Source organism: Anopheles darlingi, chromosome X (genome assembly GCF_943734745.1).
Source record: "Anopheles darlingi chromosome X, idAnoDarlMG_H_01, whole genome shotgun sequence".
In the NCBI taxonomy this organism is placed as follows: Eukaryota; Metazoa; Arthropoda; class Insecta; order Diptera; family Culicidae; genus Anopheles; species Anopheles darlingi.
The window spans coordinates 9392918-9410417 of NC_064873.1; the positions used below are offsets into that span (position 1 = coordinate 9392918).

The 17500-nt window shown below is 53.7% G+C and overlaps 1 protein-coding gene across 14 annotated transcripts in view; it reads right to left on the reverse strand.

Moving 5' to 3' along the window:
* LOC125950266 (disks large 1 tumor suppressor protein) overlaps positions 1 to 17500 on the reverse strand; it is a 29427-nt gene that overhangs the window by 10777 nt on the left and 1150 nt on the right. For 7 of the 14 annotated variants that reach the window (XM_049678147.1, XM_049678171.1, XM_049678155.1 and 4 more), the window contains exons 2-5: positions 14074 to 14679; positions 13017 to 13148; positions 11941 to 12062; positions 8821 to 9018 (exon numbers count right to left, since the gene is read on the reverse strand). In XM_049678147.1, the coding sequence (XP_049534104.1) occupies positions 8821 to 9018; positions 11941 to 12062; positions 13017 to 13148; positions 14074 to 14092 (471 nt within the window). In that variant the 5' untranslated portion in view covers positions 14093 to 14679. Of the gene's footprint in view, positions 1 to 845; positions 3719 to 7330; positions 7581 to 8820; positions 9019 to 9141; positions 9382 to 11940; positions 12063 to 13016; positions 13149 to 14073; positions 14680 to 17500 lie in introns of those variants that run through there. The other 7 variants (XM_049678201.1, XM_049678183.1, XM_049678119.1 and 4 more) reach the window with 6 other exon arrangements.

Below are 17500 nucleotides of genomic sequence, written 5' to 3' on the forward strand. Positions count from 1 at the left end.
AACCTGAGTGTTGACCGTGAGCTGCTGCGCGGTTCCACGCGGTTGTCGCAGCGTAAATCTTTGAACTGTACCCCCCCCCCACCTCCCTCCCCCCTTTCCAACTTCCACGGGAAGAGATCACCGGTGGGGCGAAGGAGGGGTTCGCGGGATGCGCATTGGGCAATGCAGGCAAATCTGCCTACCCAAGGCCTGGTGGGTGATTCCTCGTTGGTTGGTTCATGGTTTTAATATAGAATGTCGAGTTGGTATTAAATGAAGGAGGGGGGTGAAAATGAAAAACAAAAAACCCAATAAAGAAACACAAGAAGCCCGGCGCAATTCTACTGTACGCTTTCTCCTCCTCCTCACCGCCGATAGTGAAGCTACCTACTGAGGGGGGATTGTGCATCTCGCTTTATTCAACTCAATTACTTTGGTTGTAGTACTATATTAGATTAAGACACTATGACGCTACTTTTTACACCATTTGCTGCAAATCGGAGCGTACTACTAAAGGCGCGTGGCATTAGCATGAGGGAGTGGCGAACCAGGTCCCAGAACTCCCAGAACGCTGGTGAGAGCCGTGCATTGTAATAGAACCACCGTGTGTTACGGAAGCGTGCATGCTAACAGGATTGAGTACAAGCAGATGGGAAGGGGGGAAGGGGGTGCGAGCGTGCGTAAGGGGTTGTTTAAACACTACATTACATAACCCCAACTACCTGTTAGGCGCGCTACAGTGAAAAAGCAAGTGACCAAACCAGAGAACAGCGAAGCGGAAAAGCAATAAGCAGTACGAAAACAAAGAAGAAGTATAAGAAAAAGAAGGAGAAGTATAAGCGAAGCTTTTGCTGTCGCTGCCATACCGTGTCAAGGTTGAACAAGGAGGACACCTTCTTGAGGAAACCGCTACCGCCGCCGCCGCCGCCGCCGCCGCTGCCACTTCCACTTCCTGCTCCGCCTCCACCGCCGCCGCTGCCGCCGCCACTGTCCTGTGGACGTTGTTTCTTTTTCCGCGTCGTCATCCTTGCGTGTCCCGGGTCCCTCCGGACTCTCCGGAAGCGCGGGGAGGGCGATAGGCGGGCTGGAAGGGAGTGTGCTGTTCTACTCTTGTGCCCCGATTTCTACCCGACTTACTGCGTCTGCCCCTTGATCGTCCGGGGCCCTTTCCTCGCCCCCAGGTTGGTGAGCAAATCGGGAAGTGGAGGACGAGTCCGTGAGCCTACGTTGGTACACCGTTGGTATCCGAGCGGGGTAAGTAGCAGTTTCGAGTTCGAGTTGGTGTGTAAAATAGTCACACAGATCGGTACACAGAGCACACACGCACGCACGCACGCAGAGGAGCAGGAGGAGAAGTAGAAAGAGAAGAACCGAGCCGTTGTCGTCACCAAGCCACTCTGCCGGAGATAAGGTTTTTGAAGGCTCGAGAATCTATGCTTGCGAGACCCCCCGAGATTGAACAGTGGGGCGGTCTAAGCGTTTCAGGGGCAGAGCTTAAGCGGCTTCTCTTTCGTCAATCGACACCAACCCGTCCGATGGATGACGTGGCCGATCTTGCAGGGACAAGTGCTGCTACCTGTTTCCTCCTCCCGCGACCACTGTGCGCGACAAACACAAACACCCACACATAAAGACACGCATGTGATTCAACTCACAGTTTTCCCCCGCTACTGTTGACACCTACCGCAGGGAGGTGTTGTTTTGTTTCCCCTTTTTCTTTTACTTTTTGATTTACTGGAGCCAGTTTTCCTGGTTCGTTGAGAATGATTTTGTTTTTGTTTCTTCTTTTTTCGGTTTGCGATTCGGTTGGTTTGGGTTTTGATTACATGTTACACACACACACACACACACACACACGTACACACTCACACAGAAATACACACGCGGGAATAACGGAGCTTCATAGCAACGCAAGAACGCAGCGCGCACACACACACACGAGCGCAGTCACAATCGAGCTAGAGGCAAACGGGAGGAAAACATTTACAATAATAATAACAATAGTAATAACAACAGCAACAACAGCAGCAGCAGCAGTAGCAAAACCCGTTATTAAATCAAACGCATCTACCACACAACGACTGTCTCAACCGAGGAACGGTAGAACGGTAGACTATCAGAAAGCATCAAACGCAGCGCGAAGAAGGGAAGAAGAGCTGGTGCAGCTCAGTCAACCGGGGTAACACGTGTAGATCGATCTGTGAATGCCTTCCCTCTCTGCTAGCAAAAACCCAGGGAATACATTTCTGGGGCTTTACATTTCTTCTACTACGCCGGCCCTCTACTACCGATAAGCATTTCTCTAGCTCAGGTACAGATCCGACCGTGAAAACCTCTGGATTCTGGACAGCAAACCGGCAGCTGCGTGACATTGGAAGGCGGGTGTTTTCTTACGAGGCCCCCAACTCTAGGAACGTGACTAATCATAATGGGATCTCTTCTCTATCGGTAGGCTAAACATAGCTCAAGAGCTACCGGCTTTCCGGCGATCTTAATATGCATTAGATGCTTGCTTCGGCGACCACACGAGAGCGCTAGGAAGGGTGGGGAGGGGGGGGGGAATAACAGATGGGGCAGGGCGAAGGGGGGCATCATAAGTGGATGCTTCGTTTCGGTGACCGGCTGTCCAATCGATTCGCTCAATCAATCAAACGATAGTCACCTAAAATAACGCGCATGAGAAAAAGAAGGAAAGAGAAAGGGGGGAGGTGGGATGTAAGGAAAGGAAAACGAAGATAGAGAAAGAGAGAAAAAAAGAAAAGAAAGAGAATGTAGAGAGAAAGTTGAAGTGATGGAAAATGGAAAGAAGGAAGGGTGGGGAAAGGGGAGGGGGTGTGGGAGAGAGAAAAAACAAACGAAAAGAATGAGAAAAATGTGCACGAACGGAAGAGATAGAAAACATGAATAGTAGCGATTAGGGGAGAACGCATAACCAATGAACGTATGCAGAACGGGCCCTCTGCAAAGCCCGAAAAAATGTGTTGGTGTGGGTAGGGAAAGGGATGAGTGATGAGAAATACGCGCAGTCGTGGAGGGGGTGTGAGGGGGCGTAAGGAAAATGACACGAAAATTTCATCCAACCAAAGCCATCCAAAATAACATTCCAAAACACCAGGGTTGGGGGCAGAGGTAAGGTCAAACAGAAGCTCAGAAAAGCCAAAAGGAAAGTTGCGGCATTGTAGTGAGAGATAATAGTAGAGAGGGCAAAAAAAAACGGCGGAGAGGGACGACGCTGGCGAGCTTAAAATATGCATTCACAGCATTTGCCCCGGATCCAATCGCCAGCAGCGTATCGTCATCGGTCAGCCAAAAGGTGGCCACGAGCTTATGCGGTGCTGTGTTTTGTGTTTGCGAAATGCGTCCTGTGTGTGTGGAAATCAAGGGTGAACACAGAGCTCGATGCAATTAGCTTGAGTATTTTTTTTTTTCTGTCACCATCGGTACGGAAATCAAGATGGGATTCGACAATCAAAATAGGATGGGGATGGCGTTCCCCAGCACCGGAATCGATCGTAGATACAGCCGAATTTAAGGCACTTAAAACACCCTGATAGACATCTGGATCCGATCGCTACTGGTAGCATGTGGTGTGGAGGGGTGGCTCATATCTCCCAACCGATACCACCAGCGCGTGCGCGCTCACTCGCGCTATGCGTCATCGGAGACGATGTGTAAAATGTGGATCAGTATGCGCTGTAAACCGTGCTTGCTGCAATCGCTCCTGCTACAGAGAGAGAGAAGGAGAGAGAGAGGTAGAGAGGACAGAGGTACCCAAACGGGGCTCGTCCACCTCGCCTTGCTTGCAATCGGTCGATCTGCCAGCTCTAAACGCGCTAAAGGCTCCGCGCACCATTCCGCTCCGCTTCCCTTTCCAGTTCCACTTCCAGCACGGTCCACTAGTAGGGCAATCAATCGGTCGCGCTCATGTTGCTGCTGAAATTGGATCGAACGCGGAATGGGTTGACAAATGCACAGTGTTCTCTCCCTCTCTTTCTCTCTTTTTCTCGATCTCTCGGGCTCCCCTTCCCATTCTGTTCAAGTATTACTACGCCACGAACGACTATTAGCGATCCGGTGTAAGAATCTCTCATTATACACCCTGCACTAATTAACCACTGACGACGATGACGATCACGATGACGACGACGATATCAACGCGACGACAATGCGATGTGCTGTTTTGTGCCACAACCGGGACTGCGGAGGTGCGCGGGGTCCTCGCTGCTCTGGCATTCCAACAATCTTATCTCAAAATCCCAAGCGCATCACGCAACCGCAACCTCGCGCGCGCCTCTACTTCACCGTTTCTTCGGTTATCTGAGCATGGTGAGCTGCCGGCGAGGTAGCATAGATAACGGGTAGAGTGATAAAACATTAAGGGTCTAAGGACTGAGCAGAGCGGCAGCCCGAAGACACCGGCCCGGAAAGGGTGGGCGATGGCATCCAAGGCCTGCCCTGTATTACCTTAGTTTTCTTTTTCGTTTTTTGATAATATCCGAAATCATTTTCTGGCCGCCGCAATGTTGGGGGAAACGCCAGCGATATGGGCCGTGTGTAGCGGGACATCATGCTATCGCTCCCCGGAACCAGAGGTGACAGGGCTGCGACAGCCCAAGGCAACGCCCAAGCGGGCGATATGGGCATGATCGTATGGGAATGGCCGGCAGCGGCGTCGATGGACGTAATCAATAGTCAACCTTTCATGGTAACCCACCCCATATTGGTTCGGCTGAGATACACCACGGTTGCTACGTTGTGTGCATCAATAATAATCGTTTCTCGCTGCTCTTGCTGCTGTTATGCAAAATCGCATGTACGCGCGACCCCGAATTTCCCGAAGGAGGTCATCAGTCTTAGAGCCTGGTTGTTGTGTTTTCGGTTATCCATTCATACCGCTCTTCCAGGAGGGTCTTTAGGCGGTCTTTAGCAACTAGATTTTGTGCAGGGCAGCAGATTTTGATGGACGAACGCCCCCGGACAGTGCACAAGACGCAAGGCGAGGGCGATTGGTGGTTTATTGTGACTGGTTGTCCTCTCCCGATTTCGGAATCTTGATTGTAGCCAGCTTGCAGCTTGATTGACGTGGACCACACCGCCGGTGGTGGCCGGTGACGGGTGAAGATGATGATGGTAAGGGTTGAGCTCGCTGGGTGTGGCCTCGTACGGGTGGTTCCACACATACGGCACGTACGACCTCGTCGTTCCCTGCCCTGTGTTGTAATGAATAGTGCTGTTGTTTTTTTTTTTTTAGGGCCTGTTGCCGCCACAATAAGTCAGCTCATTGTTGTACGAATCATACGTGTCTTCCCGCACGCACGCCACATTCAAGGACCCGGCGGGGGGGAGGGGGTCTCCTCTCACGTTTCCCGTGGAATACATCCCGACCTTCCGAAGAAAGAGCGTAATTATGTGCGGCCGAAGCACGGGAAGTACAGGAGCAAAGCCCTTCGCCCTACATGCTCCTCCCTTGTCCTTAACAACGATCGATCGCTTCCTGTCCAGTCGTAATCGCTACATCCACCCCCTCTTGCGATGCATTCCATTCCGACCATTTCCGGTCCCTCTAATCTGCTGACGTAGATCTCCGTTCCCACACACAACACATATAAACGCACACCACTACTACGGTACGCCCTCATCAAAACGGGAATTGCATTTCGGAGTGGCACCGAAAAACGAACTGCTGAGCAGTGTGGCCAGCACACTACGCCCTCGTCGCTAGCGCAACGCGAGATGGCAAAAACCGGACGTAAAAACAATCGCCGCCCCGAAAATGTGCATTCCACCGGTCGCCGTGTGCTACTGACAATCGGCATGCGCGCGCGCGCCCGCGTGTGCGTGTGTGTGTGTGTGTGTGTGTGTGCGCACATACGGTGTGCGTGTGTGTGCCAACAACGATGCCGATGCCGTTATGCGGGCCACCCCCGTTCGTGGAACGAAGCAGAAGAGAAGCGGCGCTGGAGGAGAGGTGTACGCACCAGATTTTGAAAGCAGAACACACCCCCTCCCTCCTACCCTTTCCTTCCTCACATGTTGTTCTCCAACAGCTCTACGGAACGTCGTTCTCGCATCTGCGCGTGTCTCGTGCGAAGCTTCACCAAAAATCCAACCAAAAAAATGCATACACCACCGATGATCTCGCGATCGGCAGGAGAACCACGGGCACGGGTCAAACCAATGGAATGGTGGCGGCAGCGTCACCCATACAGACGCGCGCACGCACGCACGCACGTTCAGCCGCCTTTGGGCACGGCGTTGGCCGCGCGAATCATAATAGCATCGAGCGGACAGACCGGGACGGGTTGCTGCTGCTTAACGGCGTCCCGGTGACCGCTGGAGTACACCGCCTCGCCTTTACGCCATTGATCGTCGCCGCCGCCACCACCACCACCACCACCGACACGAACACACACACACGCACGCGACAGAATTGACACATTCCATCGAATGCGCGTGCTGTCTACGGAAAAAGGGGGTTGATGCGACCGAATAATGGATGGGTAAAGGGGCCCCTCGACACAGCAAGAGAGAGAGAGAGAGAGAGAGAGAGAGAGAGAGAGAGAGAGAGAAGAAAAGTGCAAAACACCTCCAACTGGACGATATCATGGAGTGGAAAATGAAACGAAAATGCAGCTGGCTGCCTACGTGCCCCTCGGACAGGCGGCCGCAAAGGCAAGGTCATGCTCTCTCTCTCGCTCACAGGCACGGAAAACGCATTGCCAAGGGGGCATCATCGCAGGCGAAACATCGAGAAAACGGTTACACGATGATTGTGAGGATACATCTCCATCGCCAGTGCGCGCCGGTTTGGGACGTACCCGGGTCGGCCGCTGCTGCTGCTGCTGCTACTGCTACAGCGTTCCACCACGGGCAATGCACAAGAAGATGCGCTTCCCTCTGTCGCGGGACCGAACGGCGTACTCGGCTCGGCTTGATCGCCACCATTATGTGTAATAGCAACAGCAACAGGGGTGTCGACGACGACGACGACGGCAACGACGACAAGGGGTCTTTGCCTAGTTTGGGGTCACCGCTTATGAGTCACCGCGCTTCTGGCGCTGACGAGAATTCACCTGGAATGAATCGGCGGATTGAACGAGAACGCCGAACCACCAAATAGGGTGTTGCTGGGGGAAACGGGAGGAATTGTCCGCCGCCGCTGTCGCTGTCGTCGTCGTCGTCGTCGTCATCGTTTTCGAACGGAAACAAATGTCTTCGAGCGGCTTCGATGGGCCAGCAGAAGAGAGAGAGTGAGTGAGAGAGAAACGAGGGATCGAGAAAGCAGCATAGGAGAAAAGAGGGTGAGAGAGAGAGAGAGAGAAGGAGAGACGCGCCGTTAGGGGCCACTTACGCAGGTAACGCACCGCGCACCGCACCCACGTACCACACGATCACACAACCTGCGCGCCACGACACACAACCAAAAGCACAACCAAACCCCAAACCCACGATTTACACACGTTTTCTGGTACACTGCAAAACCTCAAATTCCGATAATCAGCGCGAGCGAGCGAGCGACGCGAGAAGACGCTGCACGAAGGAAACACCGACGAACCTTCCGTTCGGACACGCGACACTTTCTAGCGCGGGGCGGCGTTCGCGGCGGCTGGAACCCACCAGTAAGACGAAAAAAACATGATTCCGCGTCCAGTAGTTGATCACCTTAGCGCACCGCCGTCAACTGTCATCTATTTTTAGCCGCCTGCGACTGGTAGGTGTTGAAGCCGGTTTCAACTTGAAGCGCGCTTGGTGCGAGACCGCGGTTTGTTCGCGGCTCGATGAAAAACGGTTTTTTTTGAGGCACTTTTTGCTGGAAAAGTCTGCTGGAATCCTGCTGTAGCTGCTGTAGTGTAAGTGGAATAGCCCCTGCAGCCCCGAACCGCCCCCTCCAAAAACACACGCAAAACAGTAGTACGTTTAAATTGGCCCGTTGGCAACGGTTCGGTACAGATCGTGCTGATCGACAGGGCCGGAAAACCCTGGCATGCAAACTATCACAACAGCGGTCGATGGAGTGCGCGTGCGTGTGCGCGCGAAGTGTGTTTTCGGGGAAGAATGGGGGACACGCTCCATGCCGCTTTGTACAAGACGCAGACAACGCAGAAAGACGGTGGAGACGCATGGCAGACATGCATGTACATTTCTTTTCTAGCCAACTGTATTCGTCATCGTATCTTCAATTCAATTAGGGGTTGAACCCTTCATTTCCCCGTAACAGCACGATAAGGTTCGCGGTCGTGGCAACGGGTCGCGGCAGCCTAAAACAGAGCACGGCAGCGCGTTTAGCGCGCTCTGTTTGTTTGGGGTAACGCTACTCTCTACGACTAAATATACTTACTTGTTGTATTACAAAAAAAAACAACAACATCCTAAGCTGCACAACGTGCCCGAAAAATAGGAAACACGGAAATACGGAACCTACGGTTATGCATGCATGCAGAACAGATCGGCGGGAGGGGGATATGTGACAGGGTACATTCCAAACATCGCATCGTGTTGTTTCGCAGTTCTAAGACAAACGCAAAATGTCGACGACGAAAAAAAAAAAACACTAAACTACTCCTAATGCTCTAGCGATGATATACTTTTTGCGGGGCTGATGAAGAAAATGATGATGATAATGATACCGATGGTGGTAGTGTCTAGGACACTCTAGTACAGTGAACGATCATGCGGCGCTACAGTCTAAGGAATGGTGGGCGAATGCGACCGACGCATGTACAAGGAGCGCAGCGATTCTTGAGGCTGCGCCCTCGCGAACAAGGAACCAAACACACGCGTCAACACGGAACACACAATGGAGCCAAGCAACAAAACAGGGCAAGGCTGCTAACGACTCACTTTGGTTGTCGTCAATCTGGGCGAGGGCAATTCGATGATCAGCTGCTTCTCCTCCGGCTGGTACAGAAGTGCGTGCTGTTGCTGCAGTTGCTGCTGTTGCAGTTGTTGCTGTTGTTGTTGCTGCTGCTGCTGCTGCTGCTGCTGCTGCTGTTGCAATTGCTGCTGTTGCTCCTGTTCCTGTTGCTTGATGCGATTCACCTACGAAACAGAGAGCAAGAGAGACAGAAATGGATAAGTAAAGTCGATGCCTCCTTGCCTTGGATTTACGGCTTCCTGGCATCACGCAGCAGTCCAGCTATCCCGTCACACGGCAAAACTCACTTTCGATTTGGCCGCATGATGAGGCAATGGTATCGAATCGGTGCAAACCGTGTACCGATCGCTAGGTTTATCGGTTCGACGGCGCGGCGACACGTACGACGATATGCGATGCCGCGAATGGCGCACGATCGAGACCCAATCGATCATATTGGCATGTTACTCTTGACTGTCCCCTTCAACTCACACCTTGTCACACCTCACTGATAATCTTCTCGTCTCACACGACTCACACAAACAACAAGACAATGCCTGCTCGTTGAGGCGCTCGTCGGCATTCGATAGACCGGAAGGTCAAAAGTCAACCAACTGCAACTACTACTACGTTGAAATCAAAATCTCAGCGAAAGCGATTGAGATTAACTGCGGCGAACCACCCGTTTAGCTCATCGTTCGCGCACCCTCGTTGCGCTCGCTTGTGAGGCATGACTTAAGATGGCCGAACCAAGCCCGGGGCAGAATGACGAATGTGCTGCTGCTGCTGCTACGTTGTCCGTGCTTTGGCAGGCCCCTGCGCTACCGAATGCTGCAACAACAACAGTGCCAGTTGCTGCTACAGCCAGTAGGTAGCCGAGAACAACTCAAAAAGGCTTGATCCACAAATGATAATAATACAACAAAACATTTGCAGCACAACTTCACCCCTCCCTGGGGGGAAGGGGGAGGGGGGGGGGTTAAGCACCCTCTGCCGCACACGCAAACAGACGGATGAACTGCTTTCGAAAGACCTTCTCTTCCCTGCACGCCCCCTTCTCGAGCCTCGCCCCCACTCACCAACGATCCCCAACCAACAGTCTCAAGAGCTAGAGCATTCTTTCCGCCGGCGGCATGTGCGTGCGTGCGGTTTTTGGTGCGGCGTGCGGAATCCACTCTCTTGGTCCGACAGCCAGCAACAGCAGCAGCGACCCGGTCGGACAAACAAAGAAATTTAGCTTGCGTGCCTCTAGTAAGCGAAAGAACGATAGGAAAGTGAGAAAGATGGTGGGCGTGACAGAGCGGGACGAGGTGGTGGGACTGGCATCTGAATAGGCAAATTAAATGGGAATAATAAAACAAAAATAAAACCAACGGCCAACAACCCGATGCGCGGATGCCTTCCTCGCGATACTCACTTGCTCCCACACACAGGCACGCACACACACACACATGCACACATGCACACAAACAACAACGTAGCCAGGTGATAAACAACCACCGGTGGTGGCAACGATGCGTGGTGCATATGGTGTGTGGTATTATATTGCCCGACTGAGAGTGAGTGGCAATCGAAACACACAGTGAGTAACGCGGGGGGGGGGGGAGTGGCAGGAGGGGAGAGGGAGAGAGAGAGGATGCTAAGGGTTTTGCACATTTGCCGCCATTTTGAACCAAATGCCCACAGAAAAATACACGGGTCCCTCGTGAGTGTGCTGTGGGCCACGGAGTAGTGCCACACCGTTTAGCAGGTTTGCACTAAAGGGTTGATTGTGCCCTTTTGGCCTGTCAACAACCACCGCCACCACCGCCGTGAGACATGACAACGACGATGACGGGATCCTGGGCAGTTCCCAAGGCGGACTCAACACTGGGGCGGGGATCACAACATACAACAACAAACAAGCTATCGGAACTACGCGACCCCTTGGGCAACACAGGGCCTCCCTTCCGCCACCCTATCCCCGGAGGAAAGGGTGGGATCACGGAGAAAGCACGGACCGACCGACCGACCGACCGATCGACGCGTTGCTACCAGACGACGGGTATCCGGCGTCCGACGCGTAGAACAACGACGACGACGTACGAGAGCGTCCGGCGTAGGTGATAGACTGCCAGGCATCCTGCCTTTCCGTCCCAAGCTGTGCGCCGGACACCCAGCCCGGCGGGTCGGACGACGCGACGCACAGACGAGCGGACAGACGGACACGCAGGTTCGCGATATCAATCTCTGCCCCAGGCCCTGGCTCTAGCTCTAGACCAAAGCTGGCCTAGCAAAGCGCAAACCAGACCAGAGAGCGAGAGCGAGTCTATTAAGGGGAGGGGGAGGGTGTATATTAAGAAAACTCTCTTTCAATCCTCTCCCTTTCTCTTTCTATCTTTCTCTCTTTTTTCTCTCTCTCTCTCTCTCTCTCTCTCTCTCGCTCTATGCCAGGAAAATCCGGATACACCGGTATTGTCAGGGGATGGATGCCGCGATCCTGATGCCTGATCAGTCTGGTCAGTCTACGGGACCGGCTCAGATCTCAGAAGCCCTGCCCCGGGGGCGGGTTGACGTTTAATTCAACACGAACCCCGCCACCGCAGTGTCGCTTTCCACTGAACGGTTCTTTGATTTCCTACCCGAGATTCTAGAAATAAACAACCGGTGGCAGGGTAAGGATTTAAGCCGAGCGAGATTTATCTGCGTGATTTATAGGAAGGGGGAAGAGGGGAGGGGGGGGGCACACTCACTAGGCTCGCATTTCGAGGCCACCTTTTTTTTTGTGTGCGAGGATTCGAGCGGTAAAATGTCATTTTGAGGAAAAACTAAACGAGAGAGAGAGAGAGAGAGAGCACGCGACGACGACGACGGCGACGCCCTGCACTTAAGCACACGTGGCGAGAGCGCGGGTCATCTGTCAAGATCGCTCAAACCACGATTCAACCGAACGACCGCCGGTGATGGCTGATGGATGGAGAACGCCACTACACGCGCTTCCACGGTTGTTTGCCACGTGTTTCTACCGTTACCACTCCGCAATCCTCAAAACACACTCCTTCTCAAACACACACCACCCCCCCCCCCCCGCCCCTCCCCTTCGCGGTATGTCAGCGGCGCATGCCTACCTCGTTCGCCTTGATGGCGTTATCCTGCTCCCATTTGCTGGCAATCAGCAGCGTTTCGGCCGTCTTCTGCTGCACCGTTTTCGATTCGTCGAGCAGCGTCAGCTCGTAGAACTCTTGGATATCTGCAAGATACACCAAAACAATAACAACAGCAACAACACCAACCAACGAAAACAGAAAAGAAGACAAATGTTTGTGGAAAGTAAGAAAAAAAAAGGCGAGGCTCAGCGCAAATGCGATTGCATCCTCGGGACTCGAGAACAGGTGGCAGTGTGTTTGTACGTACATGTGTGCATGTGTGTGTGCATGTGTGTGTGTGTACGTTTGTGTACGGTTGGCAAGGAAAGGAGTGCGGTGTATAGACTAAACCTTACTCAGGGACACCTGAGCCCCCTGAAAGAACGAGAGAGAGAGAGAAAGAGAGACAGGGAGACAGGGAGAGAGAGAAAGAGAAGAAAAAAAAAGAAAGAGGGAGATATTTGGACTGGGCAGCCGAACTATATTTAGACTCGGCACAACGCGCACAGCAAAAGCACCCTCTTATATCGTATCCGCCAGCCCCCCCCCCCCCCCACCCCCCTCCCTCAGGGGGGCTAGTGCGGTTGCGACGAGAGAGGAGGGATGATGTCCAATTGATTTATGCGAAAGGGATGGGGATGGAAGCCATTGCATTGGTCGGCTGACTGGGTGGTGCTAGGGGAGCGAGCGAGCACAGAAGGGGAGTGGGGGGAGGGGGTTGTGGGGCGGTTTCACGACCATCACGAGACGCGCACCGATATGACCCACATTCAGCAATTAGCATCCCTTTTTCAGCCAGCCCTATTTTTACTGACATTACCGACCGTTTGGTCGGCTGGTTTCTCGTCCAGCGTTCACACATACACAGACGTATTCGCACATGCACACGCCGATGTCAAATGCGTTTCGGTAGCGTTGGGTTTGAGGGGAGGGGGGGATTGATTAAATGAGGGATGGCAGAGCACATCCCGCGGAAGTGTAACAGCAAAGGGGGGATTTGGGGGAGGAGGGGGTGGGGATGGGGCGGTGAAAGTACGGAGGAGCTAGGCGAGACGTACCGAGGAGCGCCTGGAAGAGCCGCGATTTGAATATCCGGATGACACGTTCGATCGCGCTGCGCAGCGCCCGGTCCTGCGGTGTCGATAGGCGGGAATGGTAGTCTTCGAGCAGTTCCAGCGCGCGGTGCGCTTCTGTGGATGAGGGAAAGAAGAAGAGGGGGTGGGAGAGGTGAAAAACAAAGTCCGATTCAATCAATGCCATCATTGGGTCCGATACCGGGCTACACATCAGGTCGACCATCCCTATCCACTATGTGTGTGTGTGTGTGTGTGTGTGTGTTTGTGTGCGTGCACATACACACACACACACACACACACACTCACCCAGCAGCAGCAGCAGCAGCAGCAGCAACAACAGCGCCCTAGCAAGAACAAGCATCATAAACGCCTAAAAATAGACTGCCTGCTCCGTCGCCCCCCTCCTCCTCCTCCTCCTCCTCCTCCTCCTCCTCCTCGGGTGCCGTGGGGCCGGCAAGCGCGCTATCGAGCAGCAGCAATCTCGGCCAAAGAGCGGCCAATCCTCGAATCCACCACAGGCACAGCACCAGGTATACCAGGAGGCCGAGAGAGCCTAGAGAGCCTGTAGAGGCCGAGAGGATCGATAGAGGATGCGGATGCGGACCGGATGCGGGTTTTGAGTCAAGCAAATCAAAGCAAACGCAACAGCAACAGAGGCAGCGCAGATGCGAACAGAAATAGTCCGACATCCGGCCTGTGTCCCAGCATGTTCCCTTAGGTCAGGCAGGCACCTGCTGCTGCTGCTGCTGCTGCTGCTGGGCATTGCAAGTATTACGGCAGAAGCTAGTTTGCTGCAACCGAAGGGAGAGGGAGAGGGAGGAGGGGGCGCTTCTGCTGCTATCCAGCGGCAGCAGCGGATGATGCAACGCGCTGATGCTGCTGTTGCTGCTTCTCCACGGTGGCAACACATTGGCCCAGTTTTGAAACCGACTTCAAACCAGACACCCCCCCCCCTCCCTTCCCTCCACTCCGGGGACGATTGTTTCGCAGCATCATTACAACCTCAGCAGATCGATACGGCGCACAAAAGCACACTCACCTTGCTTCTTGACAGGCATCTTGGTAGCGTGGTCTTTGTGTGTCCTTTCGGGAAAAGAGTCTCGCGGGAGGATGCTCGCTGATCGGCGGGACTAGCGCGCTGGACCGGTAGTAGCTGGTTGCTAGTGGTCCGGGTAGGGATCGAGACGGACGGACGGCCGTCACTTGTTGTTGTTGTTGTTGTTGTTGGAGTTGTGTGGCAGCTGTGTTTCCACTTGATATCTAGGATCGCACACCCACACCACACGCGTACACCAAACAAACACTCACACACTCACTCACACACACAGACAGTGGGGAACCCACTGTGCAATGTGAGTATCGTCGAGGATGACGGGAAGCAACCCCGCACCGCTACACGCCCGTGTTTCCTCGCACAGGCCACAGCAGCACGAGCGCCGCGATTGTCGGTGTCCGGTCCGTTAGGGGGCCCCACTTGCACGGACCCGCACACCACACTTCGTTCGTTGCGCGTCCACCGTGCACCGGAGCACCGTGTTCGTCCGTCCGGTTGGCGTCCGGCGTCGACAGACGTTTGCAGAGGCCTTCAGAAGCCAACCAGCTCTAGCTTGGTTCGCCCACAATCACTTATCCGTCGGGCACTGTACTGGGAAAGTAAGAAAGAAAGATAGCAGATAGAGTGGAGAGCAGGTCTTGTCTCAATGGTAACTGGATTGATGGGAAACAGGAAACGTGGAAAGCGGCGAAGCGAACGCGTAGCAAACGGTGGTTGGAGGAAGCGACGGCGCCATAGACCGTCCTACCGTAGAACAGTACACACCCTGCAACTGCTGTACGGAAAGGGAACTCAACCGTTCAGCGCCATAGTTATATGTGCAATAGGGAGCACTCTGGGTGTACTACGTCGTCGTCGATACGTCGATTAAAATAGGACGTGCTACGTCGCCGACATAGCGAGTTCACGGTTTGGTTCACGCAAGGCTTGAGTAAAGACGTACACTACATAGCGGGGGACAGGCGCCTCGGCAGGTCCCTTCAGTTCCTCAGCTCAGACACCTGTACCCACGCTTGGCCAATGATTCCGATGATGGTGCGCTTTTCGCAACATAATGGGCGCGATATATGGGCAGAGCAGCGGGAACAACGCCTCACGTCCTGTTCCCCCCCCCCCCCCCCCTTTTCGTTTTTGGTTTCGAGGCTTAGGCTGCAGGTGGTTTCAAATGAAGCAAGCAAAGCAGAAACAGCACCCTGGCCCCGCTGGGCATCTGGGTTGACCAACTTCAACTACTGTGCATCGGGCACGTGGAAAGACGGTGCAGGAGGGCACGCCGAGGGCTCAAAAGTATGCACTTCTTGGTGGCCGCGCGTCAATCTATCTCTCGGCCTCTCGGTCTCTCTCTCTCTCTCTCTCTCTCTCTCTCTCTCTCTCTCTCTCTCTCTCTCTCTCTCTCTTGCAGTTTCCTGTCCACTACTCGCAGCCTAGAATGGAGATGCGTAGAGATGGTTTGTGCTGGTGGGCCCCTTGGCTATAAATAACGTCGGCCGTACACACAAAACCACCGAAATACATCACCGGGCCCAGCACGCACATCCGACAGTGTGTGTGTGTGTGTGTGTGTGTGTGTGTGTGTGTGTGTGTGTGGGTATTTTTTTCTTTTCTTGTCCACGCAAATACCCACAACACACAAACACTCTCACACACACACACACACACACACCAATCTGCCGGAGGAGGGGGGGGGGGGATTCACCGTATGGTTGGTCTTGGGGCCTTTGGGGAAAATGTATATTTTCGTCGCAAAGGCGACGCGAGCGCCACCACCGACTACTAACCGCAACTCCCTCGGACAACTGCCCAGCAGCATGCACAGCACAGTTCTCAGGACGCGCGCGCGCCACGCAAAGGGCACGTCATTAGGCCGGTGCGGCGCGGTTTGCGACCGTGAAGGCCACACACCATCAGGGCCATCAGGATTTTCTAATTGGCGCGATTCGATATATGATCACCTGCTTCTTCTGCTTTTCCACTGGTTTCCCCCTTCCTCTTTACTCGCCTTGTTTTTCTGCTACTCCACCTTTTCCTCCTGCTGAGAAAGCTCCCGCGTCAAATGCCGCGGAACACCACCGGTGTCCCGTCGACACGAGCACACTACACTCCCTGCACTCTCCCCAAACACGCCCCCTACTACACAATAGCCGTACAGCACTCCGCAGAAACACTGATGCACCCACTACTGGCTGTGAAAGGCTGGGAAGGGAATGGGGGACATTAAGGAGGATGCGAAAAAACAAATTGTGTACCAAAGGATTTAAATGGGGAGAGAGGGTGGTGGTGTGAGAGCTGCGTGGTCAAACCCCTACGCCTATTACCATCAGACTCACAGAGAGGCTAGTTAAACTTCTCCTACTGCCGCCAGAGTTAGGGGGGGAGGGAGAGGGGGAGGGAGAGGGGTGGAGGCGAATGGAGAACCGTTTATCGATTTTTGCCTCTTCCTTATCAACTCTTCCACATCGCTCACGCTGCTGCTGCTGCTGCTGCTGCTGCTGCTGCTGCTGCTGCTGCTGCTGCTGCTGCTGCTGCTGCTACTACTGCTACTACTAATACCACTACCACTACTACTACGCGAGCATAACTAGGTGCTTAGGGGTCTGGAGGTGACCCGTGATTCGGAGGACCTTCGGTCGCCGTATCGCCGGTAACCCGGACTGGAACCAAACAACCACCGGGTAAGGACGGCAAACGAGGAGCTTCACCTTAGAGCACGCTAGGAATATCGGGAGAGCTGCCCAGGATCCCAGGCACCAGTAGCACCAGGCATTGCACAACATCATCATCGCTCTCAGTTGCGGGAAAGCATGGTTTTTCTTCTCCTTCTCCGTATCCTTCACAGTATCAAGTACACTACAGCCGTCCACAACAGCAGCACTTCGCGGAGGCGAGACGAGAGAGAGAGAGAGAGAGACACGCACACGTGGAACACAATGGCCGCTCGCTTATCGAGCTATCGTGATTTCTCGCCAAACCTGCCTGCCTAAAACTGCGTCCAAACGAGCAACAAAGTTATCGCGATAACTTTTGCTCAATTTGAGCAAAAGTTATCGCGATAACTTTCTCGCCCTACTGTTTACATACGATTTGACAGCTCCAAAAGGGGAGGCAAGCTCGTTCTCGCTTGTTCGCTGTCTACACGTGCATTCCAGTTATCGCGATAACTTCTCGACGGATTTGTATGGGATGACGTTTAATTTAGAAGTTCTCGTCGAGAAGTTCTCCAACATTCGTCATCGTCTGGACGGAGTTTAAGGGGTGTCTCGACGGCAGGTGACGTCGAAGTGTCGTCGATGGTGTTTGAACTTGAGGCCGCAGTCACGCAACCAGACGCCCCGCCAGATGGAGCAGCAGGCGTGTAATAATGTTTGGCAATCCCGAGTAGTTTAGTGTGTATTAGGTGGTGGTGGTGGTGGTG